Below are 26638 nucleotides of genomic sequence, written 5' to 3'. Positions count from 1 at the left end.
GCAAGAGAAAAAATGGACTGGCTACCAGTAGGCAAGTATACGTGCCACCTGGACGGGAGATGCCTAAGTCAGGACAGGGAAAGGCTGTGCCTGTCACAGAGCCCTTCAGGAAATGGAGAAGCATGTCCCTGATAATATAGGCTAAAGCCTCCGGTAGAGCCCAGTGTCCCATATCATAGCAATTTGGGAAAGCTCAAAGTATTAAAATCCGGTTAGCTTAGCAGTTCAAACCCATGTAACCACAGAATTTTTTTTGTTCAATGTCTGTCAACGTTCTGCAGCACTGATCTCCCATGAAACCTGGGGATGCTGCCCCAGCAATCCCCAGTTGTTCAGCAGATGTTTGAGTACCCTCCCACCCTGCAGGGAGGGACAAGTGGACAGAGAGGTCAGCACACGGCCAGTGTGGAACAGTCTACAGAGCCACAACTCCCTGCTCCCAAGTGCAGGCTGGAGAGGCAGAAGGTCTACTGCATCAAACACACAGACTCAGGGACCCTCAGGTGGGGAGGATGGGCCTCCAGGAGGACACTCCTGCTTTACCTCCATTCCCCCATGGCTACTAAAAGATGGTCTGCACCAGTCTTGGACACATCTGGCACACAGGAAGATGGGAATCTAAAGAAAGCCAGATAACCTGGAACTTAGGAATGACATTGCTCCTACTGGAAAGTCACAATACAGAGGCACTGTAAAGAGAGTGGACTCCAGCCCAAGTGATCATGTGCCTGTGGCCTACACAGTGGCTCAACACTGGGGCTGGAAGAGAAGCAGAGACTTACATTGCTAGCCAAGGCATCCTGAAGTTTGACCACTGCATTCCCTGCAGGACTAGAGGCAGAACCAGGTGGCAAGCTGAAATCAGAGTCCTAGAAAAAAAAAATGGCACATGGCTACTTAACTCGTTCTGGCTTGCCCTACTCCAGAGGCACACATGAATGCAATCCAGTTTTGGTGACTCAAAACACCCACTAAGCAGCATTCACCAGAACCATACATGAACCATACATGAACACACTGGAGAAAGGGAGCCACCCTGACTCCTCTCCCTGTCCACTGCTGACCTGGGAGGCCTGGTTGGTGTCAGTAAAGCCATCTATGTGGCAAGTCAAGAGCCCCTGCCTCAGCTCCCTGACTGCATACCAGCATTCTTCCCAGTGCAGTGCTGTTCCGCTTCCATCGTCCTGCTTTCTAGGGAACAGCCCTAAGCCCCCACTTTCCAAATACCAAGAAAAAAAAGTCAAATCAAGTCTCACTTTTGGACTGACTCCAAATTCAATGGGTGGCACAGGCAGCACGGAGTCCACGTGAATCTCTACCCCATTAACAGGTGGGACGACTGTCCCTTGCAGCCGCTCAGTCCCCTCTGAGCCCTTTCTGTTTTTCAGAGAACGTTCATTGCCGATGGGTCCTGGTCTGTGCTCCTTGCTCTGTCCTGAGCCTTGTTCTGAGTCCTTGATGGGAGAGCAGAAAGGCTGAGATATACAATCTTTACCTTCCCCATGCCCGGGTGTCAGGGAAGACATGACAACGGCTCCTTTCACCCAGGACCTGGCCACCATGAAGGGGACTTCCAGGTTACCTTTTGCTCAGATTGCTTCTGAGCCTGCTCCTTGTGGCTGTCAGCCTTGGATTCTGCCAGGCCAGGACCGCTCATGTCCTCTGGCTTCAGAGTACCATATGGGGAGCTGCGTTGCGAGGAGGTGGCAGACGACTCCCGAGACTCTGCACTCAAGTCAACACCGCTGTCTCCCTGGCTGCTCTTAAAACCCTGCTGTATGGAGCACACAAGGATTAGAATCTGTCCCCAAACTCCAAAACACAAGTGTCCAGAAGGGAAGCTTGCATGTGGCACTGACACACCTCCCCAGCCACCTGCCCTCTCAAGTCCAGTCCTGATCTTGGCCCTGACCTGCTCCAGTGCTCCATGAAACACATGCAGCCACATGAAGGCGCCAGCCCTGCCAAGCTCATGACCACCACATGATGCATGGTCCTCGGCGATACTGCCAAGGTCATTTCAGTCCAACCAGACTGGCGACCACCAAGACCAGCTCAGGAGGCCCTTGCTCTGGATCCCTACCCGGGGGCATGGGCTGGTTACCCCTTCTTCTATGTTCATGCAGGCACCACACACAGACCAGAGACCGAGGCCGAAGAGCAAGCTAGAGACTTCACGCAGTTCATGGACAGGGCGGAGCTTGGGTCAGGCACAGGGCACACGCACCTCGGTGGAGCTGGGCTCAGTGCTGCTGAAGGCAGAGACGGCTTTCCTCCAGGAGTCACTGGCTGCGGCCTGCACAGGGAGGGCTGCCACAAGGAGGGGGACACAAAGTCAGGGTATCAGAGAGGGACAAACAGTCTGGAAGACATGGGTATGTGGCTCCGAAATCAGAGTTCACAGAAATCCAGTTCCCGGAACTGCCTTTGGCACCCACCCCACCCCAGCTGACCAGTGTGTCATACCCATCCAACCATAGTGCCTGGTAGGACACACCCACCTGTACCCCAGCACTGTGACACATCCACTCCACCCCAGCACCTGGTAGGACACACCCACCTACACCCCAGCGCCCAGTATGACAGACCCACCCAGTGCCTGGTCTGACACACCGAAGCAGCTGCATGCCAGTCTCCCAGTACCGTCTGAGGCTAGCAAATGTGCTTCTTGGGGTTTCACTGACTGTGTTTTTTCAAAATCACACCTGTTTGAATTCTCCAGCACTACTTCTACATTGGCATGTTTCTAAATTTGGTAGTGTCTATAAAATCTTTAAACACTCCAGACAGATAACTGGCTCACAGGCCCTTCTGCGGACCCGTCAAGTGCCACGGACACTGATAAACAAGAACATGACAATCTATTCTAAGGTCCAGGGTCCTCTGAACCGCCCATGGACCCCTGGTCCAACCAACTGATGAGATGTTATGGAACCCTGGAGAAGAGACCTCATGGGAGGCGGCAGCTCTCTTGCCTAGGGAAGGCTGCCCAGGCAATCTGGTCGGTGGGTATTACATGGATATTGTAATAACTATCATTCATCCACGGTACTAAACTTGACACTATCAACGCTTAGTAAAAGATAGTTCTTGCTTTCAATCAGACCTGAACATCAACTAATGTTATTCTTCAATGTGTTGGCACCAAGATTTTACCTGGAACTTAAGGACAGATTGTGTAGTGACAATGAGAGAATCAAAGTGTAGAACCTAGTATCCTGAGTGTGTGTCAGGGGGCTGTGGTCCAGTTGCTTCTCTCTGCAAGCCTTTGCATAAAAATAAGCTGGATGCCTGCAATGCCAGTGCCCAGTGAGGCTGAGGCAGGAGGATCACAGCTTAGCAAAAGCCCATCTCAAAATTAAGGGCTGGGAGTGTAGCTCAGTGATATGGCACCCTTGGGTGCAATTCCATATACAAAAAAAAAAAAAAAGGGGGGGGGGGGGGAATTACTGGAATACAAACATTTTTAGGGAAACACATTCTGTGGTCTCAAGTCTGCCTTTCCATGAGAGCGCTGGGAGGTGCTCTCTGGGTTTTCATTCTGTTGGGGAGGACTCACTCGCTCCTCTCCACAGGGAAGAATGAAGGATGATTAGACCTGACAAATAAGCCCAACCCACATTCCTGAGGGTCAGCTCGTGGGATGTCCTGCTCCGGGCTGCTGGGAATGTGGAACACGCTGCTCTTCCCCACACCACAGGCAAGTGAAATTTTGCCCAACTGGGAGCTGCCGAAGCAAGCAGTGCTAGGCTGGCCATCAACACTGGCTCAGCAGAGGAGCCCAGGAGGGAGCCCAGCGCGAGTGAGGCCCCACCTACACTCACAGCTCAAAAGCAAGGCCCAGGAGGAAGAGGCAGGCTCCATGCTCTCACCTTGGCTGCTGGTCTCCCAGATCTCAGTGCCCAGGCTGCTGCCAGGCACGGCCACATCGCCCTGTTCCAGGCACAAGTTGTTCTGTTTTTTAGCAAATCGAGGGGGGATACGAGAGGAAAGGCCTCGACCTTTCACAGGCACCTAAGGGGAAAAGGGAGTGATGTAGTCTACCCTAGAAGGTCCTAAGAATGACAAGCTCTCCTAGGAAAAGGATCCCAGTGACAACCAAACCACTGAAATTGCTCAAGATGCTGGCCACTGAGCATACTGGCAGGTCAGCCAAACCCCCAGGAGTGGCGGACTGCAAACCTCCCGTGTGGCACAGGGCTCCTGATCTCATGGCTTGAGGGAAGAGGACTCTCACCCACCCAGGCGGGGACCCTGTGGAGGGAGGAGTCCTGGCGGCCAATAGGTATGACCCCACGTAAGCTTTGAGCCTTGAGGAGTCAGCCCCTTTGTGACCCAGATTCCCCTCTGTGAAATGGTGACGGCCCTCACCTGCTCCCGCGGGCTGCATGGCAGGCACTGGGAGCAACGCAAGCCTAGCAGCTAATTCTCCCCTCTTCCCTGGGTTCCCCAGCCCCATGCCCAGCCTGCGCCTGCTCACCTGCGCAGCCTGCTCTTTCTTTCTCCTCTCCTCCTCCAGGAGCCGGCGCTGCTTCTTGGTCAGCACTTCAATGAAGCCTTCGCCCACCATGGAGCCCATCTCACTCTCCTCCCCAGGGCCAGACGCACAGTTTTCAATGATGGCACCTGAACCAAGAGAAGTTGTGGTTTCCATGAATCACCCAACTCTACTGCACCTGATCTCTGAGGACAGGCTTGGCCCAGAAAGTTGGGCAGCATCTGGCTGGACGCTACCAAGGAGCTCCAGCATCCACCACAGCTATAGAGACCTGGCCATGGCCGCACCTCCCACCCTAACCCCTGCAGTCTCACCCAGGACAGCTTGAGCACCACCATGGTGAGAAGGACACAATCTTTGGGGATGAGGCTCTTACAGCCAGCTTCGCTCCTACCAGCTGGTGGACTTGGAATCTCCCTGAACCACTGGGCATCGGGCTCCCCAGCGAGGCAGTGTGCAGCGCGGGTGGCAAGCAGCTGTACTACTCACCACCACAGCCAAGAACTCAGCCCGGTGCCTGTTCAAGGCAGTTCTCGGAAGTTGACGGTCACTTGGAAGGGCTAATTCTCCCCTTAGAAGAATTATGTGTTCCCACCCAAAGACTACCGAGGCCCTGGATCCACCTGGGATCTTCTGGAAGGATGAGAGGTGCCTAGACTCACTTCCATAGCTCAGGTCAAACTGCTTCCGGGCCTCCTCCTGCTCACTAGCCCTCTGAACGGCCAGCACGGACTCCTTCTCTGCCTTCTTACTGGTGGCTTCTGGACTATCAGCATTGGTGTGTGTGGCCCGCTCTAGGGTGTAAGGCGAGTGGCCATTCCCACTGCTGCAGCCAAGGCCTCCAGGCAGGGCCTCATCCGGGGACCTATAAAGCAAAAAAGATCTGTGAAGTCAGAGACGCCCAAAGGCTAGCAAAAAAGAAAGAAAAAAACCCACAAGTGCACACAGCCTGCACGCACACAGCAGCCTGGCCCAGGTGAGTTCCTTTTTCTAGGCCGCATCAACAGTAGCCTCGTGGACCGACACCTACTCCAAGAAGAGCCCAGCCCACACTGCTTGGGCAGAGCCCTGGGCAGGGAAGAGCTGCCCTCACCACCCCCCTCCGTGCTCTCTTCTCTCCCACGGCCTGCTGCGTTCAGCACGCGCAGAGGGAGAGAGGGAAGGTGGGGCACGCTTCAGACAGGGCTGCCGGCCTTTCTGTTCTGAGCCAGCAGCCAGCAGCCCTGGCCTTGCCCTGCTATGAGGCTCAGGGCAGAGCCAAGTTGGGACTTCTGGGCCCCAGAGAGCAAGGTCAGACTAACGCCTGACCTTTAGGGGTAAAACACCCCCGAGTTTCTGTGCCCTGAACTTCTAAGGAGGACAGGCAGCGTCAGTGTGCTGAGGTGCCTTAGCACCCCTGCACGTCCCCTCTGAGACATGGAGTAGGCAGAGTCAGCAAAGCCACCCTTCCCCACGCAGGAGCCTGTGGGCCTCGAGTGGCACCAAGCACAGACTGTCCACCTAAGAAACCTCTGGTGCCAAAGGAGAGATGTTCCTTGGGCTGCAGGTGGCTCCTCCCAGCTGCTCTGGCAACTTCTGACCACACCAAGGAAGTGGTAGAGAAGCAGAGCTGCTGGGGGAAGAAGAGCCGTCCTCCGTGCAGCCAGAAGGCTAGTGAGGCCTTCCAGGATGCTGCCCAGCTGTCTGAGGAGCAGAGGGATCAGGTGGACTGGCCAGTGCTCCCAGGTGCCACATATAGGCAATTCCCTTACTGCAGGGCTCCAAGGACCATTCAGAGGCTGAACCCTGGCAGGGACAAGGCTGCAGTCACAAGGCACGGGGTGGGGCAGGGCACACTTCAGGCTCAGACTGTCAGGCCACAACAACAAGGACACATCGTGAGAAGCAGACAAGCGATGCAGGAGCAGGATGAGACGCTGACACACAGCGGCCGGCAGCGCGTGGCCCGGCGGGCATGCATGCATGGACTCGGGGCTGCTGCGGGGGGGACAACAACAGGGGCCTGGGGTGGTGCTCTCGGTTACCTTTTGGCTTTCAAGGGTGTCCCGCTCTGCTGGCTGTCATAGCGGGGGGACGTCTCACCACCACCTGGCCTAACGGGCTTCTCCCCAAACCCTCCCGGCTCCAGCTTGCGGCTCTGTCTGTCAGCCAGGGGCCTCTGGCTGGAGAAGCTCCTCTTGGCCAGTTCCTTCTTCTCACCCAGACCGGCCCCAGACAGGCCACCGTCCCCCTGTGGGTCGGGCTCCCCTGGGCCCCCGCGCCTCTCCCTGCGCTCGCTGAAGTCGCTGCTCTCAGAGGCCGTTTCCCACTCCTCGTTGGCATGGTCAGAGGAGTTGTGGCAGGATGGGTCTGGGGACCTGCGGCCCCCTGCGCCAACCTTGTCCCCAGGGCAGAGTTTGGGCCGGCCTGGCCACTGGCCCGCCAGCAGGGGGGCCTCCTCCTCTGGTCCCCACAGGACCAAGGACTCCCGCTCCTGCCGCAGCCGCCGGAAGCGCGGGGGCTTGTCTTGGCGTGGGGGGCGCCTCCTCCGGAACGGCCGGTTCTCTGCATTCTCAGAATCTGTAACATGGTCGTCTTGGAAGAAGGACCTCTTGTCCTCCAAGCGGCTGTCCTCAAAGGCCCTGCTGCCAAACGAGTCCGCATGTCGGTAGGAGTCAGGGACGTAGTCTCTGTCCGTGGCACGCCGGGTCCCACCCGTGTCGGCAGGACCGTACTCCTGCCAGGAGCCGCCCGGGCTCCTGCTCTGCCAGGGGACCGGCTCCTTGGGGGCGAAGGCCCTGCGCCCATAGCCGCCGTTGCTCAGCCTGGGCGGGAGAGCACGGCCACAGGCCCGAGGGCCCCGACCCTTGGCCTCCGGGCCGCTCTGGTCCTCGGGGTACGCCTTGCTAGAGCGCCAGGAGTCCGTCTGCAGGGCGCCCTCCTCCCGCCCCAGGAGCGAGCCCTCCGTCCCGCTCTCCGAGCCCCTCTGCCGGCGCCGCTTGGGCAGCTCCTCATACTCGGAGCCCTCGCTATGGGTCTCGCTGGCGATGCGCCGCCGCGGCTTGGCTCTGGGGCTGTCCTCTGGCTGGGGGAACTCCCGCAGGCCCCGACCGCGGCCACTCCGCTGGCTGCTGCTGTAGATGCCGCGGGCCCCCAGGACGCCCCCGCCACACAGGCTGCTTCCATTTCCCCCGGCTGGCCGACCTCGGAAAGTGAATTCTCTGAAACCTCGGCCCCGGCTGCGGGCCTGCCCCCGGCCCCCAAAGGCCTGCTCCTCATCGATGAAGATCCAGTTGTTTCTCTTGGTGGGGGGAATGTCGCTGTTCTCTCGGGATGGTCTGGGCTCCCAGGCCTTGTCAGCCTTCTCATCCTCATCCGCATCCCATTTGCTGGCCTCGTGGCTGGACCCAGCCCGGGTGGAGGCCTTGTCCTCCAAAGTGGAGGGGGAGGCGTTGGCCAGGGCAGGGTCGTTCTCTTCGTCCTCATCCTGCTCAGGCTTCTCTGTGGCCAGCCGTGCACTCTCTTCCCCGAGCCCCCGCTTAACCTTCTCTAGCTCCTTCTCCTTCTCCTCCACTTTCAGGGCTTTGAGGACCGGTTTTTTGATGGGCCCTGACCTCCGGGTCCTGCCTGGCTGCTCCTGGTGCTGGCCACTGGAACTCCGGGGCTCAGGTGTCCATTCAGGCTCTGGGTCTGGCTGTTTGTCAGGACTCCCTTCCTTCTCCCAGGAGGCAGCATGGAAGGACGGCTCCTCCCGGGGCGCCTCCTGCTCAACACCCTTGGCTGTGTCGGGGGCCTTTGGCTGGTGGCCAATGTCCCAGCTGCAAAACTCTGGCTTTTTCTCAACTGGGACAAAGTCAGGCTCCAGCGGGGGACGCCTGAGGTTTTGGGCGTGGCCCCCAGGAGCGCCCGCCTCCTGAACATTTTCTTGGGGTGGAAATAAAAGCTCCTGGCCTATTCTTTGAGAAGAGATACAGCTGTCAAAGTCTGCTTGGGCCTTCTTGTCAAAAGCACTCAAGTACTCCTCCCCTCTCTCCTCAAAGAGATGGCGCTGGGCACTTACACCCCCTGACCTTCCAGGGGAGGCAGAGTAAGAGCTTTCATTCCTGAAAAGGAACCAGAGAAATCAGTCAATGTGATTGGAGCTGGGTTCCTGGCTTCCATGCTGAACACAAAGCTCAGTTTCAGAAAGAAAAAAAAAATGCCTTAAAAAAGAAAGAAGAACACAGCAAACACTGGCTCTATCTTTAAACACGTCTTAGAGCGGCTGGGCCATGGGGCCCTCCATGGCCCCTGAAGTCCGTGAGCGCAGAGAAGGCAGTGGCCACTGGGCAGGCTCAGCTTGCCACCCGGAGACAGAGAGAAGCTGGCGGTCCCCTGGAGCAAGCTGGAGCCTGGGAGTCAGCTGGAGTCGGGCCCTGGGCAGCAGGGCTAGCCCTGTTTACTCACCAAGGGGCAAGCCCACACCCCTTCCCTCGACCTGCCTGTCTGTGAGGCCCTCCCCGACTCCACATCCAAGACTGGCAGTCTGGGGCTCCTGCTGAGCCTTCAGCCCCCATCAGTAAAAGCCGTTCACACAGTATCCAAGCACAATCCATACCCCTTCCCGCCTCCCAAGGCAGCATCTCCTGGGACAGGGCCTTTCCCTTAGGACCAGAGAGCTGTCCTGTAGCATCCAGGCAGCGGGAGCAAGTGTCATCTCACCTGACATGCACATCCACAGGCAAAGTGTCGCTTGACTTTGGGTGGGGCAATGAGTAGCCCTTGCTCTGCAGCGCCAGGTAGCCCTCTGGGCTCCAGACGGGAGCTGGATCGATGGCGGTCACTTTTCTTTCTTGGAGTGGGGGCACACAGCTCTGATCTTCAGAACGACATCCAGTCCCACTGAGGGACTCTTGGGGCATCATGGGCTTCATCAGTCCTGGCCAAGACAAAGGACAATTCTGAATCATGTCATTTAGAAAGCCCCATGGCAACCAGCCAGCCACGTGGAACAGTAAGTCTCTCGGCCTGCCCCTGGACACAGCACCCCACTCCAGAACAGTGGCCTTCACTCTTTTCTGACCAGGGACCCTGAGGCTACCTGACCTGTTCAAAGACCTGCAGAGACAAGCTGAGTTCTCAGACCAAGTGCCTGTATCAAAGGGTAATAAAACTGGGACATGCAAACTGGAAATGACAAGTGGAATCCCTCAGTGCTAACCAGAGGCCATGGGGTCAGCAAGCTGAGGAGTGCTGTGCAGCAGAGATGCTTGGAAGCTCTCTAGTTCAGACCTAGGCAGACGAGCCACATCCCAGAGAGCATGTGAGAATGGCAGCCAGCGCTGTCTACTTCCGAATCCTTGCAGGAAGATTTAGGCTGAGTTTATTTCCTTTTATCCCTAATTCCAAAAAGGATGGCAACACTACATATGGTGTATGGGGAGATTTTGGGAATGCGGTGAGGGAGGAGGGTGGCAGTTGAAAAATAACAAAAAACTGTTAACTTGGGCTGGGATTGGAGTTCAGTTCATGTTCAAAGCGCTTGCCTAGCACATGTGAAGCACTGGGTTCGACCCTTAGCCCCATATATAAATAAAATAAAGGTATTGTGTCCATTTACTATAAAAAATGTTAAAAACAAAACAAAAAAACTGCTAACTGCCAGATTGGACCAGCATATAGGTCCCACCAGCTGTAACTGGCTGGGCACCTGGACGAATCGTGCCTCTCCCAGCCTCTGCCCATGCCTGTCAGGTGGGGCAGTGGGGCTGGCACAGGTGCTGCCCAGGTCTGGGCCTACATCTGCAAGGAAACAGATCTGACTCTGAAATACTCAAAGCCCTATGACACTGTGGCGCCTGTCTCCTGACTGCAGCTCATCTGGTGAGAAGGTGGTTCAGCATCAGGCCAGCAGTCAGAAGCTCTGCACTAGCCATTGGACACTGCTCAAGTGCTGCTGACAGGGGGACTCCAGCACCGCTAGTCCGATTCAAGATGGGCGGGATTCCCTGGAAACCCACAGCCTCGTGCCTTGCATCACGCATTCCTCATGAGGCACACATCGCCCTGTCTGTGGCTACACGAAGACCCGAAAACCCCTACTGTCACAAAAGGGCTGGGCAGAATAGATCAAATGTTCTGCTTGCAGAGCTGTGTTCACAAGAAAATAGTAACTTCCAGAAGCTGAAAACCAGAGCTACGAGTGCAGGAGCTGGAACACCCTGAAGAGCAGAAAGAAGGGCAGCTCAGCCTGGAAACCCTCAGGCTTGGTCTTCAGCACCCTCATAGGACAAGGAGTGCAGATGGAACCTGCTCAAAACAGAGACCCTCCAAAGTGCACCTGGACGAATTATGCCTCTCCCAGCCTCTGCCCATGCCTGTCAGGTGCACTGGAGAATGTGTGATTTTCAGCAGGGCTGAGTGCCTGGATCTGGGCAGGGAAAAGCACTCTCTTGGAATTCAGAAACCACATGGCTGCTTCCATGGGGATCTAGGCAGAAGGGGTCCAAATTTCTAACTCCCAGAATAGTCCAGAAACCTGCCATCAAGGGTGGTTCCAGCTAAAGAGACTATGGAGGGACATGCCCTCAACCCGATTCCACACTGCTTCCTGAAACCAATCTAGATCCAAAACCACCAGAACACGTGTGCTGAGTATTCACCACGAGCTCACAGTGAGTCCTCAAGACTTCAGACAGCACAACCGTCTGGTAATCACTAGGAAATCACATTTGAAATAATTAAGAACATAAAAGGAAATTTTTTAAAAAACTTAAAAAAAAAAAAAAAAAAGAATACAAGGCTTATGAAACAAATTCTAATCATAAAAACACACAGTCACTGAAATTAAAACTCACTGAACAGAGCTGGGGCTGTAACTCAGTGGTAGAGTGTTTGCCTAGCATGCGTGAGGCACTGGGTTCGATTCTCAGTACCACATATGAATAAAATACAGGTACATTCACAACTAGAAAATATTAAAAAAAAAAAAAAAAACACCTCACTGGACAGTAATAAAAGTAGACAGACTCAGCTGGGGAGAGAAGTGTCCTGGGAACAGCCAGGGGCTTCCTGGAAGGCAACAAAGGGGTAACGCCTGCTCATTTTCACTTTCTCTGATTTAAGACACTTAAAAGACAGCATGGAAGGTACATAATAAACCTAGAGCAGGACCTAGAAAGAAAAGATAAAAGGAACAAGGAGGGTCTGGATGTCGCCCAGTGGTAGAGCCCTGGCAGATCACATCAAGGTCAGGACCTAAGTGCTACGGGCTACCCCAGTACCAGAAAGTAAAGACCTAAATACAAAGAAGAAAAAGGAACGAGGAGAGTCAATAACTTGAAGCAATTATCAGAAGAGAATCTTCCAGAAGTGGGGAAAGAGGTACACCTTAGATTCAAGCACAAGGACTCCCAAGCAGAGTAATCAGAGAGGTCCACCTGAACACAGCACATAGTGACAGAACCAAGGACACCCAAGACAAGACAAGACCTCGAAAACAGCCAGAGACAATACAGCACAGAAGACCTAAGAATGGATCAAGTTTTCAGCAGCAAGAGGAGCCAGAAGAAAACAGGAAGATCTGCACAGCACCCAGAGGAAGAGCACCCGCCTGCAGCTCTCTGTTCAGGCCAGCAACCCGAATGGCAGAAGACTGTCAGAGATGACACAGGCCCACCCCAGGTGAAGAAAGGCCATCGAGACAAGGGAACACACAGGCCCAGCTCAATAGCACAGAGAAGATGACAAAACAGTAACTGCCGGTGTGGGCACAAGAATAGAGACAGAGGTCAGCAGGTTCAGATGAAGGTGGAGACACCGAGTAGACCCTTCTGTAGGTCAAGAGGGCACGATAGGATTTTCTTTGGGGGGGGGGGGGGGGCAGTGCTGGGGCTGGAACCCAGTGTCTCACACATATTAGGCAATCACTCTACCACCAGGTGTACCCAGTCCTCATGTTAGGATTTTAATGTCACTAACATAAGAAACAGAACGTAGAAGGGAAACACACACACACACACACACACACACACACACGGAAAGTGGGATAAGCGGAATGCATAAGACAGATTAATGGGAAAATCTAAATATAAAATTTGAATAAATGTAAAGGGAGCAACTTTGGTAGTTAAAAGCCATAGAATTTTCAGAGTAAGACCATATAGGTCTTGTATACAAAAAGTTATGCACTCCCTAGAAATAAGGACTCAGAGAAATGGCAGCAAAAAACTGAACAAAAGAGACTCTAAGTTCTAATCAAAAGGAAACTGATATCATCGTGCTACTATTGGACAAAGCAGATGGTAAAGGCAGAAAAACACCACCGGAGCAGGTGGTAGGTGACAACAGGAATAGATGTCATTCCACACTCTGTGCCTCCAAAGACGGACACTGCTGGAGAGTCCGACAAGTCCACGGCCATATTGGGAGCTTTGCTGTTGTTTTCTCTTTTCTCTTTTTTTGTGCTACTGATTGGACCCAGGGCCTGATACACACTCACAGGCTCTACCAATGTACTAAGCCCCCAGCCCCTGGTGCAGGGTGATTCTACACACCTTTCAGTAACTAATTAAGGAGATAAAAAAATGTAACGCAAGAAGCACTTGTACAACACAACTGGCAAGCTCAACTGAACGGACTCATCCAACAGAACACAGATTCTTTTCAGGCAAAAAGAATAAAGAAGAAAACAAACAGGAAAAAATTAAAAACTGACTTTGTAACAGCCTACAAAGAAAACCTCAACAAATGTCAGCCAACCGAGAGTGGGCAACAAGGGCAAGCCTCTGAACACAGTCTGGTTTCTTATCTGTTTAAATGATGTTTTACTGGAAAACAATCAAATGCACTCATTCACGATTTGCCCATGGCTGCTTCTTCCTACGACAGCAGAACTGAAGAGCTGACCAAAGCCCATGACATGCGATGCCTGGCCACAGGCGAGAAGTCTGCTGGCCCCTGGCCCACATCAGACCATCATACCTGGCCACGACGCCGCAACATCATCTTGAAAGTCAGAAATTATTGAACCAAGTGTCCAACACAATCACTTACAAGATAAACAGAATAATTTCAAGAGAAATAAAGCGGTAGAAAGAAGAAAATGATTAACTAAAACCCAAATAAGATAAAGGAAAAATAAGAAACCCCAATTCTGATTTTAAAAAGGCCTTAGACAAACCCTGGGAAAGACCAATGAAGGAAGAAAAAGAGACAATATGCAAAGACAGTGAGAATCGAAAGGGACTGTGTGAGGCAGCAAGACCTCAAAATCACTTTGAGCCATTTAAAATGCGGGGTCTTGCTTTCTTCCGGTAACTGTCCAGGACAGGAACACAACCTTACCTGCGCTCTGCAAGACACAGACCAGTCCTGGAGGCCAGAACGAACACCAAGGGCCTCGCTCTTGAGATGCCACCCTAACCACCCACTGTCCAGCCCCGTGCTCACCTGAAGGGTGCAGGGCTGAGGGGTAGAAGTCCACAGGGGTCCGGGTGGGTGTGATCCGAGGGTCCATGTAGGAAGGCATCATCATCCACCTGGGGTCGAAGCCCAGCATCTGGGGGTGGTGCGGGTAAAAGGTTCGCTGTGGGTGGGAAGGCGGGGGATACACCGGCTGCCAGTGTTGCATCTTGTACAGCTGCTCCTGACGCAGAAGAGAGACCTGATCAGACAGGGGTAAGCGACCATAGTCTCCAGCGTTCTGGCATGTGGCACAGAAAGCCCTCCAGGAGGGAGGAGACAGGCAGCTGCCTGGAGGGGAGCCCCAACAGCACAACCATCAGGCTGGAGTCTCCTAGGGCTGGGTGGGCAGTCGTGCCTACCACAACAGGGGCCAGGTACACTGGTGCTGCCCTTGACACATGAGGCTTCCATGTAGATCAAACGTCCCACTGAAACTGACCAACAGACCAGCACACTTCCCACAGGACCCTGGTCTATAGCCACGACCCAAGGACGGCCATCATTCCCGTCCCAGTCCCATCCTCTTCACCCATCCTCTACTCAGCAAGGGTCATCTTTCGCACCCAGCCGTTGGCTCTGAGCTTCAAAAGCACCTTCAGCGGTCCCCCGTGCCCTACAACCACTGACCTACCAGGGTACAGGTGACCCACAGTGTCCTGTGGGACCATGCCTAATCTGCCTCCCTGGCTTCAACTCCATGACTGGCCCCAGCTCTCTGCTCCACACAGCTCTGCCTGCACATGCCGGGCCATGGAACATTCTAGGCCTGTCTGTCCCTAACTCTGGGTCTCCTTGGGAGGCCACCAAAAGACCCTTGAGCCCAGGCCCATCCTCTGGTCCCAAAGAACCGTACTTCCTGCAGTGCTTGGGGTTTGCAGGTGTGTCGCTGAGCTCCCTAAGTCACGAGCCCAGAAGGCCTGGTTGGTCTGGGAAGAGGAATGAACAGCAGCAGTGACGGAGGGTGCTGACTTCCCCAGTGAACCCTGAGTCAGCAGCCCAGCAGGACTCATGGCAGATCCCAAGGATGGCCTGCCCCACAGGCTTCCAGCACATATCCTAGACTCTGCAAACCAAAGGCCACCTGTCCAGCTGGCTGTCCACTGGCACTCCCTGCACCTCTGAGGAACACTTAAGAAACAGAGCTCAGCAGTCAGGAGACTGGAGCTCCGACTCCAGCCACACTGCCTGCACCCACAGCTCCTCCTGTCTCACACAGCTCCCCAGGGGGCCAACCAGCCAGGCTGCCCTGGTGCTTGCAGGTGTCCTTCTACCCTCAGGAAGGGTTTCCCCACCACCGTCCTCCCTACTCCCCGTGAAGAATTGCCTACAGTCACTGTGACGGCAGTGTTTTGGCACAAGTAACTCCAGGGATCTCTCCCAAGGATGTTCCTACTCCAAGCCCATGGACTACTCACAGGTCAGTGGGGCCCAGAGACGCTTCCTGAACGCCTGCAGCAGAGAAGCTGGGTTGACGGTTTTATAAGAAATCAAAGGAAATGCTGGGGAAAGGCTGAGGCTGTGGTCTGTTTTGCCAGAGCACACACATTGTGAAGAATCTTCGGTTGATGTTAATTAATAATAATGTATTACACACCCAAGCGCTGGGCTCCCACCAAGCGACTCCTCCATGTCAGCTCAGTTTCCACCCCAGGCTCGGTTCCCAGCAAGGCTGCGAGGCTGCCTCACTTAACAGCATGCTAAGCAGAGGGACTACCAGCCTGCGAGAGCACCAGGGCAGAACTAGCCATGTGAGTTTCTCCAGGGCCCGAAGCAGGTCCCCTTTAAGGTTTACAAAAGGCTGACTGCGATGGTGCTGGTGTTTCTCAGTTCACAGGCATCACTGTCACACCACACGAGGCTCCTGCTGCCACAGTGAAGCAGTCTTTGCCCTTCCTGGATCACACGTGGAGAAGCAGGGGCTTAACAAGCCTAGCCAACCAGGACACCACGGGCCACAGCTACATGTGACTAGTCAGGAACCGCCACTGGCACAGGAACCCGACACTCAGGAACCCCGTCCCACTTGACAGCTCCTGGTACAGCCCACAGCCTCTGTCCTGGAGGACCCCATGGGTCCCCAGCGTGTGAGAGGTCGCTGCTCTTCAACCTAAGCCAGTGGAACTCAACGTGTACCCCACTACCTCATGTCCTAGAAAACCACAACAAGGTGGTATTCATTCGGGGGGCACCTAGCACTGGGAAGAATAATGGTGGGGTGGTCTACAGAGTCACAAGTTTGGAATGTGACCCCTGCACGACTGTGTGGTAGCGGGATGCATGAGGGCAACAGCAGGATGCATGAGGACACGGGAGGGGCCATGGCTCGGTGCTCACCTGCTGCTGCTGCTGCTGCTGCTGGCGCTGGAACCGTGGAGGAAGGGACTTCTGATACTTGCTGAATTCCTGTGCAGGGGACGCAGACTCCCTGGCCTCCTCCTCACTGCTGCTGCTCTGACCCACAGCTGGGGAAGCTGTGCGTGCCTCCTCTGAGAAAGTGGAGGGGGCTTCCTGGGCAGGGAATTCTGGGGAGCCTAGAGAATGAGCAAGCAAAGAGAAGCCACAATGAGCTCACAGCACTCAGGTGACCAATGACTGAACAGCAAGTGCTTCTCTTGTGGGCAGGAACATTCTGTGCAGGACTCAGTGCTGGGCCCAGCCCACACTACATACTCCTTGGGCACCAGCTCCTGGATTACCCACAGGACACTGTGAGCGAGCTGTACCCACAACTACGTTAGAGATGGGGACAAGGACCAGGAGGTCAGCGGACGTGCATGTGATCAGAGTCAGCTATGAGCGGAGGTCTGATAGAGGACTCTGGTAGCCCGAGAGTGGCCGTTCCCCAAACAGGACGAATCCCCCATGTCCACAGGTGGTGTGACCTGGGCACAGGTTTAGTTTCTCCTTTTGTGTTCCCTCCTTTGTAAGGAAGGACAGCAGTCACGCCCACTCCACAGGACTCATGTGAGGACCGAATGAGACAGTGAACAGTGCCTGCCCAGGAGAAATGCTCCCCGCAGTCTCTCTACTGCCCCTCCCCGAGTACTGAGACTGTGAAAGGAGAGCAGAGCTGGGCGCGGTGGCACACGCCTGTAATCCTAGCAACTCGGGAGGCTGAAGTAGGAGGATTGAAAGTTCAAAGCCAGCCTCAAGTCTCGAAATAAAAAATTTTCAAAAGGGCTGGGTATGTGGCTCAGTGGTAAAGTGCTCCCTGGATTTAATCCCTGGTACCAGAAAAAAAAAAAAAAGACAAGACAGAAGAAAACTTGATTTCTCTGAGCTTCTTGGCCAGGGCACATGGCTACCAGATCAAACATTTCAGGGCCTGTGTCTAATATGGGCCCCTGTCTCCTAACAAGAGGTGACATGAGGGGACTGAAGGAGATGACAGAGACACAGCTGGCTTTCCTGGAGAGCGCCCCCTACTGCTACGTCTGTCGGTCATGCAGCACTGTGCAAGCTCTGGCACAGGGAGAATGCATTCTAACAAGAGGTGGGCTCCTCCCCTCTGCATAAAAGGACCCTGTGCTTTATGAATGTCCTTTATCATCTGTGCCTCGTGTAACTGCACAGTAATGGTAACAGCCACAAGAATGACAAGAGGGAGACTATCAGCAAGACTACTCAGGCCTTCCAGACACTCCCACCCAGCACCATCCCCCGCCCTGCACATGTGCAGCATCTCACATGCCCCTCAGCATGCAAGCAGGTGCCACGCTTTAGAGAGGCGAGGCATTTCACCAGCTAGATTAAGAACCCAAAACAGGACCAGACCCAGGCACGTGACCCTGGCCTCTATTCTGGCGCTTTCAATGTAATCCAGCCCTAGCTACAGGCTGCTAAGAAGTCGGAGAATGGGAACAGCAAACCACTGCCCAGTCCAAGGTTCCAGCTGGCGGGAGGACCTGCCTCTTACCTTTGCAGACAGCAGGGCCATTTTCTTGTGGGGGGGCCTTCTCGGTGCCTGGGGACCGAGGTACCTCCTTCTCCACCTGCTTCTGGGCCTCGCTGGCCTTCTGGGCCTCGCTGGCCTTCTGGGCCTGCTTGCACTTCTGGTCTAGCTGTTTGAGCTTGGCAGCGCAGGCTGCCAGCCTCTCCTCCCGGGCTCGGCGCTCCTCCTCTTCCCTGCGCTTTCGTGCCCGCTCCACGGCCTCGGACATCTCTGACTGAATGAACTTCTGCCTCGGGGGTGGCTTATCCTCCTTGTCCTCGATAGACTGTTGCCGGAACACACTGCCCACTGAGGATTTCTGCTAAGAGAACAGAGCCTCTGATGAGATGGTGGGTCACAAACCCAACAGGCAGGGGCCACTGCCTCTGTGGGATTAGTTCTCCTTCCAGCAATCCTTGAACACCTTTGAGAAGCAGCACAGTGGCACCACAGGCAGACCTGGGTTTTATTTACTTATGTTTTAAACTTCTAAGGATGGAAGCCAGAGTCTTCTATGTGCAAGGCAAGTGCAATATCACCTGGACCTGGGTTTTAGTCCTGCTCTGTCCCTGACTATGTTGAAATGTCATTTAGTCATTCATTTGTAAAATGGGGCCAATAAAGGAAGCCCTGGGGATTGTGCAGGTGAAACAGGTGCTCACAAGTACTCGGCTCTGTGGTGGACACGAGATGATTTCACCACTGCCAACAAGCACACAAGACTAGGGTGTCCAAGGGTGCAGGAGTCAACACGCATCACTCCTTAGTCATAAAACCATTCTTCTCCTGCTCCATGAAAATATAAGAGTCCCTGAGTAAACAGATCCATGAGAAAATGAAATTCACTGTGAGACATACAGCTTCAAGTTGGTCTTTATACAGAAATGAAAAAGCTCATCTCAAAGTGTCCCTTTGAGATGCACCTCCATTCCTGAGCCTCTTGCTAGTTGCCGGTCACAGGGTGAGCATGGTGCTACACATGCAGCATGAATATCCTCAGCACCAGGGGGGTGTCTCCCTGGCCTGCAGGGTACAGATGCACCCCTAAATGGCACCAAGGGGGGAGATGTGCAGCCGTACCCCCTCAAAAAAAAAAAAGATGCCCTGTTTTGAATGGTGTTTACAAAGGCGTCAAGGCCACTGAGCAGAAATAAGCAAGAGCTCTGTCGTCTTGTACGGGTTAACTGAACCTCAGTAGGAGGAATAAGCCACATGTGCTGTATTTGAGACATTTTCTCCTAAAACCAACCTCTTACAATTAGAGATAATTACTATAATCAGAAGATTAAAATTCCAAATGAAAAGCAGGAAGGTGATTTTTACATGATATACTCTGGACCCAACTGTGCACTTTCCTTATACTTTGCCATTGAACATGAACCACTGCCTGTGCCAGGGGCAGGGCTACTCACTGATCTCTGCAGGGCTCATACCATTAACCACTTGCTCGCTGGTGCTCACCCACCCTCCAAGTGAACCCCAACACAGCCTTACACTTGGGTTATTCCACTTAGACAATTTCCTAGAAACAGGACCACAAACTCTGTGTCCACTGTCAAGACCTCTGGTGCATCCACTATGCTGCCCTATGGCTATCCATCATTTCATATAATAGTGATTTGGTTAGAATACACTTGGGTGCATAAATTATATAGATTTTGTTCCTGTTGCCTTTTCCAGTTAACTTCTAGCATATGACCAGATTAAAGTGAAACCTTTTGAATACTGAGCTACCCCAATCAATGTATGAGTGAAAATTTAAACCCCCTGCAAGATAATTTCCAGGAGTGGCACTGTATGCATTCTATTTTCACTCTGTTGCCCTATGCCCAGCACAGTGCCTGGCATACCAAGTACTTAATAAGACTGAAGGTAAGAAAGTGCAGAAGGAGAACCCAAATTGAAAATGGCAAGTTCACCTAAACTACTCAAAATAGTGCCTCTTCTACCCAGTCCACAGCCTCCTGAACAATTCAGCCCTGATGCCACTAGCTGTGACCAGGTCATGTAGGTGTCTGGGGCCAGGGAGTCATACTGGCTCAGTGCAGGTGGCTCTAGCCAGCAAGATCAAAGTGGATGGAGAGGTGGCCTCATGAGGGAGGCGGAGCCCAAGTGGGCAGAGAGGACAATCATGAGGAGAGCACTGAGCAGGGACATTCAGGGCACTGTGAAACAGGGGTGATGTCAGAGGGGAGGGCACTTGCGCAGGCAGGGAGGGGCAGCAGAAGGGGAAACCAGTCCCAAGCAGGTGCTGAGCCAGTAAGGATAAAACCTAGGGATAACATGACTTCTCACTGCTGCAGGAAAGAGAACCAACCAACAGAGAGGAGAGGATTCCCTGGAACTGGAGGCAGTCCTGCAACCTCAGGGTTTCCAACAGAGACAGATCCAGAAAGAGCACAGCTCTGAACACGCGTGCTGACACACACATTCCGCGTCCAGGAGAAGGCCCAGGAACAGAGACACCCAATAGCAGGGGGCTCCCAGAGCCTAGATACTGGTTTCTAAACATAATGTCAATCAAAGGAACCAGGACTTCTTGAAGAAAGGGTAAATCCAGGGCAAAGTGAGGTCTAAGATAGGAGGAGTGTGGACTGGGTTATCCTCCAGAAAGAAAGGAGTGCTGAACACAGGCCAGAGAGGCTCCCAAAGCCAAACCAGACAATCTAGGTACCAAGGTTACAAGTCACTGAAAAAAATAAACAATGATAAAGGGATATGCAGTCTTGTTTTTTTTTTCCCCGCAAGTTTCTTGTCAATAACAGAGAAATGAGTAACTCTAAAGCCAAAATGTGGCAGATGCCACATCAACCATGAAATCAAAGCACATGTCCCCAAGGCCAATGTCAAGGCAAGGTCACCAGGTGGAAAGCAAAGAAGAACCTGAGAATCTGCTGCCAGGACAGGAGCCTTAGGCCCAGCACACACGCACCAGACAGCCCAACCTGAGGGATGTCTCACTGGCCTGCAACTTCAGAAGCCCCCAGGCCAGGAGAGAGGGAACTGGCTGAGCACGGGTAAGTGTGACATGTGGCTCTGAGCCAGATTCCCTGGTACAAAGGACCTTAGGTGACAGCTGGGAACGTGATAGCTCTGAGGACTAGTCGGCAGAATCAACACTCCTCCCTGGTTTTGACCAAGGTCACCTCGGAAGAGTGTCAGTGCTCTGCAGCAAGAGAACTGATCAAGTTGGCTCGGAAAAAATCTTCTTCATATTATAATTCCAATTATTCTGTAACTTTGTGATGCTTAAAATAAGCAGAAGAAATGTTTCCCAGGACTTTTCAGGAACCCAGCCACGTTCTCGGTGAAGTGCAAAACAGAGGTCAGAGGCTAGAAGACCTGTTGTCATCTTTGTCTTTGAAACTCTGGGCAAGTGAATTTTGAGAGTGAGAGTGGGAAAGAGACAGGGAGGAAGGGAGAGTCCCAGCAAAACAGCTAGGTGCAGAACCCCCCAGGTCCACAGTACCTGGTAGTCTGGGCCTGATGCCCAGCCATGAAGCTTTCTGGAAGGTGGCTGAGGCTCCGGCACCTTTCGGGCAACACGGGACATACCCACAGCTTCGCCCCAGTCCTTCCCTTCCTCTTGAGTGCGCTTGGCATCAGCACTGTCTGCAGAGCTCAGGGACAACTGTCGCTGCGTTCTCGGGTCCCAGCTGTTCCTAGGACAAATGGTACTCAGCATGAAGTATTCCCAGGCAGTCAAGCATGTCTGATCCCAGCAGTCAGGGGCCCCGGGGAGCACTGAAGCCAGCTGTGTATACACCAATCTCCCCTATCAAACAGATCCCCCCCGGCCCTCTGCACATGAGCCCCCAAACCCAAAACCAGCACTGCCAGGTCACTCTCACACAAAGTTTCAGGCAGGGTACGTGACACTTGTTACTTCACTGACTGCGGAGAGACACCCTGGTTACCCCCAATGAAAGAGCTGACACTGAGCCTCAGAGGTTAGCAGGCTCCTCTTGCAGGCAGGAGCCAGCAACTTAGAGGCAGGACTCTGCATCCACAGACTGCAGCTCCTCCTGGGCTCTGCACAGGGAGGGGCTCAACCAGAACCCCAAGGAACAGAGGGCGGAGCTGGAGGAGGAGCAGAGAAGGAACACCTCGCACAGAAGGGGGCACGAGGGGCTTCACAGGAGGGACAAGGTGCAGCCCAGTGCAGCAGCCAGACACAGGTGCACCTGCAGGTGCCCGTGAGGCAGTCCAGGGCCAGGAAGGGCTGATAGGGACGGTTAATGTACACACCATGCGTGTCTGCACACACACACCAGTAGCAGGCAGGAGCATGACACAAGGAAGGTGCATGAGGAAAAGGTAGAAAGAGCAACTGCTAAGGGCCTCTGACCTGCCCATCAGAGAAGACCTGTTTCAGGCAGGTAAGTAGACACAGTACAAGCACAGGTGAGAGAAAGGAGACAACACTGTCGGCCTCTGGGTGGTCAGACAAGGAGGGTGCTGGCCCTATGGGCCCCAAAGACAAAGAGGAGGACGTGGCAGAGGCAGGGAGGTTCCAGGAGCCCATCACCCATGAGGAAATAAAGACTGGGAAATACATAAGGGAGTCTCTCGGAGTTGGACACCATCACCCAGCTCAGGGAACGCTGGAAGAAGAGCAGGTCTGCGGGGGGCGGGTCATTTGAGCATTCTTGAACTGAAGGTATACTTGGTCACAGCTAGGGGCAAAACTAGGCCCAAAGTCCATGCCTAACTCCATGTCAACTGAGGGACAGAACAACTGTCCTGCTGCTCCCATGAGACTGCAGCATTCATGTCTTTACTTCCAATTTAAATTCTTGGTCACATTCCTCTGAGCGCCATGTTCCGAGAACTGACCCAGAGACACAGCCCAGCACATCAGCTAGTTCATTCTTTTGTGTCTCACTAGAAACAAGTGATTGAAGCTTGTCCCTGGCTCCCTCCAGAAGAGGGGCACTAACAGCAGGGGCTTCAGAGCAGAGAGGGAATAACAAGCAAAAGACTCACAGGCTCCACCGCATGAATGTGCAGTTACTGATGAGAAAACAAGTGGAAGAACGCCTGCCATAACTAAGCACTGCCACCTGAGGCAGGGCAGCAGTGAGCATGCTTTAAAAAAAAAAAGTGCAGGCCAGGCGCGGTGGCCACACCTGTAATCCTAGCAGCTTGGGAGGCTGAGACAGGAGGATCGCAAGTTCAAAGCCAGCCTCAGTGAGGCGCTAAGCAACTCAGTGAGACCCTGTCTCTAAATAAAATACAAAATAGGGCTGGGATGTGGCTCAGTGGTCAAGTGGCCCTGAGTTCAATTCCCGGTACCCTCTGCCAAAAAAAAGTGCAGTGGTCATGTGGCAAGGAGATGGGCAGTTCAATGAGGGCAGAAAAACCGCAGGACAGCCACAGGTATCACATCACTTCAACAGCAGCAGCTGGAGCTACTGACACCAAGATGAGAACTAAAGAATCCAAGTGCATGATGCAGTATTTTCCAATGGGCACTGGGTGAAAGCAGTCCAGTGACACAGGCCAACACCAGAAGAAGAATGAGGAGCTCCAATGAGTGTGGGACCTGGCATCGCCCCACCTCCTGCTGCCCTCCTCCCCAGCACTGGGCAGCATGCTCAAGCCCCTGGAGATCCTGGAGGGAGGCAGCTGAACCTAGGTGGCTTTCCAAACTGCCTGGCCACAGAAGCCTTTCTGGGCATGACACCATAAATGCTCCATGGAAGAAGCCGTCTGCATAACACTCGAGAAAACACGAGTCCAGGTCAAGAGATTCAAGGCACAGGTCCTGGTCATGCCTAGATACAAAGCCTGGCTCCATTCCTGAGCAGCTGTCCTCAGATATGATTATCTGCAAACCGGAAATCATATCTGCCCCTGCAATGCCGCTGTGGAAACCAGGAAATGCACCTGGCACAGACCAGCTCACGGCAGCACCAACATGCAGGGATGCATTCCCCATGGCTGAGGTCAGGTGACACTGGATGCATGCTAGGAGCTGGAACAGGGCATCTTACCACTTTGGCCGGCCATCCTTCCCAACCTCTTCCTCCTCTTCATCATCGCTGAACTTCAATTTCTCTGAATAGTCTACTTCTTCGTGGAGGCCTACAACAACAAGAGGGCCCAGGAAGATTTTGAAACAAAATGAGAACATTGGTGTTGCTCACCTGCAGGTGACCGGGAAGGGAGGTCCTGCAGTCCAGCAGGAGCAAAGCAGCTAGGTTAGACAACAACTGTTAATTCTGCTCAAAATGTTTTTAAAATGTTATTTCAAGGCATAGAAAAGTGAGCAAAGCAGGCAGAAACCAAACTGCAGTCTGCCCTAGCGGCACGGAACCTCACTGGGAAATGCTCAAGGCACAGTCTTGCTCCAGGAACCCCCACCCCACACAGCCCGGTGGCAGAAAGTGTTCATTAACTGGCATGTGGGTAGACAAATCGTGATGGTGCACACAACAGGATGACCACCATGCTGGGCGAGAAGCCACTCTCTGCAAGACTCCCTGCACGTGAAATGTGCAGAATATGCAAATCCACCGGCTCGGGGAGAAGAAGAGTCAGTCACCAAGGGACTGGAGGTTGGTGGTACTGCTACAGCACAGGGTGATGGGACAATTCTGGAGTGGGAGCCCGGTGATGTTTGCACCTTATGACTAACTAAAAGCAACCCAATAGGAGATTTTAAAGGGGCAAATTTCTTGTTATATATGAAAATTTGTTATGTGACTCTTATCTTTCAAAATGAGGAACAAAAAAAATCCGATTAAAGGGCAGAGTTGGAGTTGAAAAAGCAACTTATGGATCCATGCTGTCCGCTAATGACCACTTTAAATATAAATGGCTTGAAAGGCAAACGATATGCAACGAGAGCAACATGGGAATTCAGACCATGGGTGCTGACACAGGGCAAGGGGGACTGCAAGAAACACACCAGAGCTGGGCATGTGGCCACATCTGTAAGCCCAGCAGCTCAGGAGGCAGAGGCAAGGGGATCACAAGTTCAAAGCCAGCCTCAGCAACTCAGCAAGGCCCTAAATAACTTAGTGAGCCCGACTCTAAATAAAATATAAAACTGGCTGGGGATGTGGCTCAGTGGTTAAGCACCCCAGGGTTCAATCCCCGGTACCAAAAAAGAAAGAAACAAATACCACTGGAGACAAGGACCTCAAAACTATAAATGTGTGTATGTTTAACGACAGCTTCAAGATAAAAGAGGCAGAAACCAACGGAATTAAAAGGTAAGGATACAAATCTACAAGGGGTAAACATACAGGGTCTGAAAGGTGCCACCGACCAATGTGAGCAGGCTGTCAGTTACAGACCAAGACACCCAGGAACAGAACGTGGCGTGGCTTTCAACCCCTTATCAGCAAAATGGGAACCACATCTGCCCCTGTGAGGCTGCTGCGGAAACCAGGAAGTGCACCTGGCACAGTGACCAGCTCACGGCAGCACCAACAATCAGGAATGTGTTTCCCATGGCTGAGGTCAGGTGACACTGGGCACATGCTAGGAGCTGGGATGGGGCATCTCACACATTCCTTTCAAGAGCACTTGGGATTTTCTCCAAGGTAGATCATTACCCTAGTCATAAAATAAGCCTCTATGAGTTCAAAAGAACTAAAACCATACAGAATATGCTGACTATGATAAAACTATTAGAAACATAGAAATGCCTCAATAATTAGAATGAGAACATTTAGAATTGATATAAAAACCAGTAATAAACCCAAAAGGTAAGTCTATGTAAAGATTAATAAAACTAATAATTCCTTGGCAGAATGGAACAAGAAAGAGAAGACAAGTATCACCAAATTATCAGGAACAAAAGAGGGTCCGTCACAACAGATCCTACAGACATCAAAAGGATAAAGAGCCAGGCACAGCGGATACACCTAAAATTCCAACAACTCAACTAGCAAGACCCTATCTCAAAATAAAATACAAAAGGGCTGGGGATATAGCTTAGTGGTAGAGTCTCTAGGACCCAAAAATAAAAACAAAAAGCCTGGAAATATATCTATATTTTTAATTTCACAGGGTCTCACTATGTTGCTTAGGCTAGTGCTGAACTCCTGGGCTCACAACATCCTCCAGTCTCAGCCTCCCAAGTTCCTGCAACTACAGATATGTGCCCCCGCACCCAGCTTTTCTTTTCTCTTTCTTTTTGGTGGTGGTGCTGGGGATTGAACTCAGGACTTTGCGCGTATTAACCATGTGCTCTATTAGCAAATGAACATAACAGAAGATGCTCATGGCCTCTACAGTGGGAATTATACAACACTGTTGAGGGAATGAAAACCTAATAAAAGAGATTCGCCAGGCTCCTAAAACTGAAGATTCAAAATTGAGGTGTCGCTTATCTGGATATAGACTCAACAGGTTCTAACCAAAATGCCTGCAGGCTCTTTGTAAACACTCATAGTTGGTTCTAAATTTGCATGAAAATGCAAAGAGCTTGAATAATCAACAATGCTAAAAAAACAAAACAATGTTACACTACCTGAATTCAGGATTTCCTATAAAGCTACAGTGTGCAACTGGCATCAAGACTAACACACCATCACTCACATGGTCAAAAGATTTTTGGCAAAAGTGTCAAAAAAGCAATTCAATATAGGGACAAGAAAGTCTCAACAACAAATAGTAGAGGGAAAGTGTGCATCCGTGTAGGGAAAGTGATCCCAGACTGTTGAGCTACAGCCCCACGAAGATGAGTCCAACCTGGACCAAGACCCAAAGCAACAGGCAAAGCTAAAAGACTTCAGGGGTCTTTTTCAACCAAGTAGAGGAGCAGTTCCTAA

At 52.7% G+C, this 26638-nt stretch overlaps 1 protein-coding gene across 20 annotated transcripts in view; it reads right to left on the bottom strand.

The window, feature by feature from the left end:
- Prrc2b (proline rich coiled-coil 2B) overlaps nt 1–26638 on the bottom strand; it is a 78594-nt gene that overhangs the window by 13365 nt on the left and 38591 nt on the right. For 6 of the 20 annotated variants that reach the window (XR_011704180.1, XM_071601081.1, XM_071601063.1 and 3 more), the window contains exons 10-24: nt 23849–23939; nt 21322–21514; nt 17838–18174; nt 16256–16452; nt 13907–14123; nt 9179–9395; nt 6523–8580; nt 5161–5363; nt 4481–4626; nt 3873–4014; nt 2228–2310; nt 1583–1774; nt 1257–1454; nt 783–869; nt 544–618 (exon numbers count right to left, since the gene is read on the bottom strand). Coding sequence is in view for 19 of the 20 variants with exons in the window: in XM_071601081.1 (XP_071457182.1) it covers nt 544–618; nt 783–869; nt 1257–1454; nt 1583–1774; nt 2228–2310; nt 3873–4014; nt 4481–4626; nt 5161–5363; nt 6523–8580; nt 9179–9395; nt 13907–14123; nt 16256–16452; nt 17838–18174; nt 21322–21514; nt 23849–23939 (4436 nt within the window). In the remaining variant the exon portion in view is untranslated. The remainder of the gene's footprint in view (nt 1–543; nt 619–782; nt 870–1256; nt 1455–1582; nt 1775–2227; nt 2311–3872; nt 4015–4480; nt 4627–5160; nt 5364–6522; nt 8581–9178; nt 9396–13906; nt 14124–16255; nt 16453–17837; nt 18175–21321; nt 21515–23848; nt 23940–26638) is intronic. The other 14 variants (XM_071601080.1, XM_071601082.1, XM_071601070.1 and 11 more) reach the window with 13 other exon arrangements.

This window comes from Marmota flaviventris, chromosome 13 (genome assembly GCF_047511675.1).
Source record: "Marmota flaviventris isolate mMarFla1 chromosome 13, mMarFla1.hap1, whole genome shotgun sequence".
NCBI classification, from domain to species: domain Eukaryota; kingdom Metazoa; phylum Chordata; class Mammalia; order Rodentia; family Sciuridae; genus Marmota; species Marmota flaviventris.
This window is presented reverse-complemented; position numbering and strand designations above follow the sequence as displayed.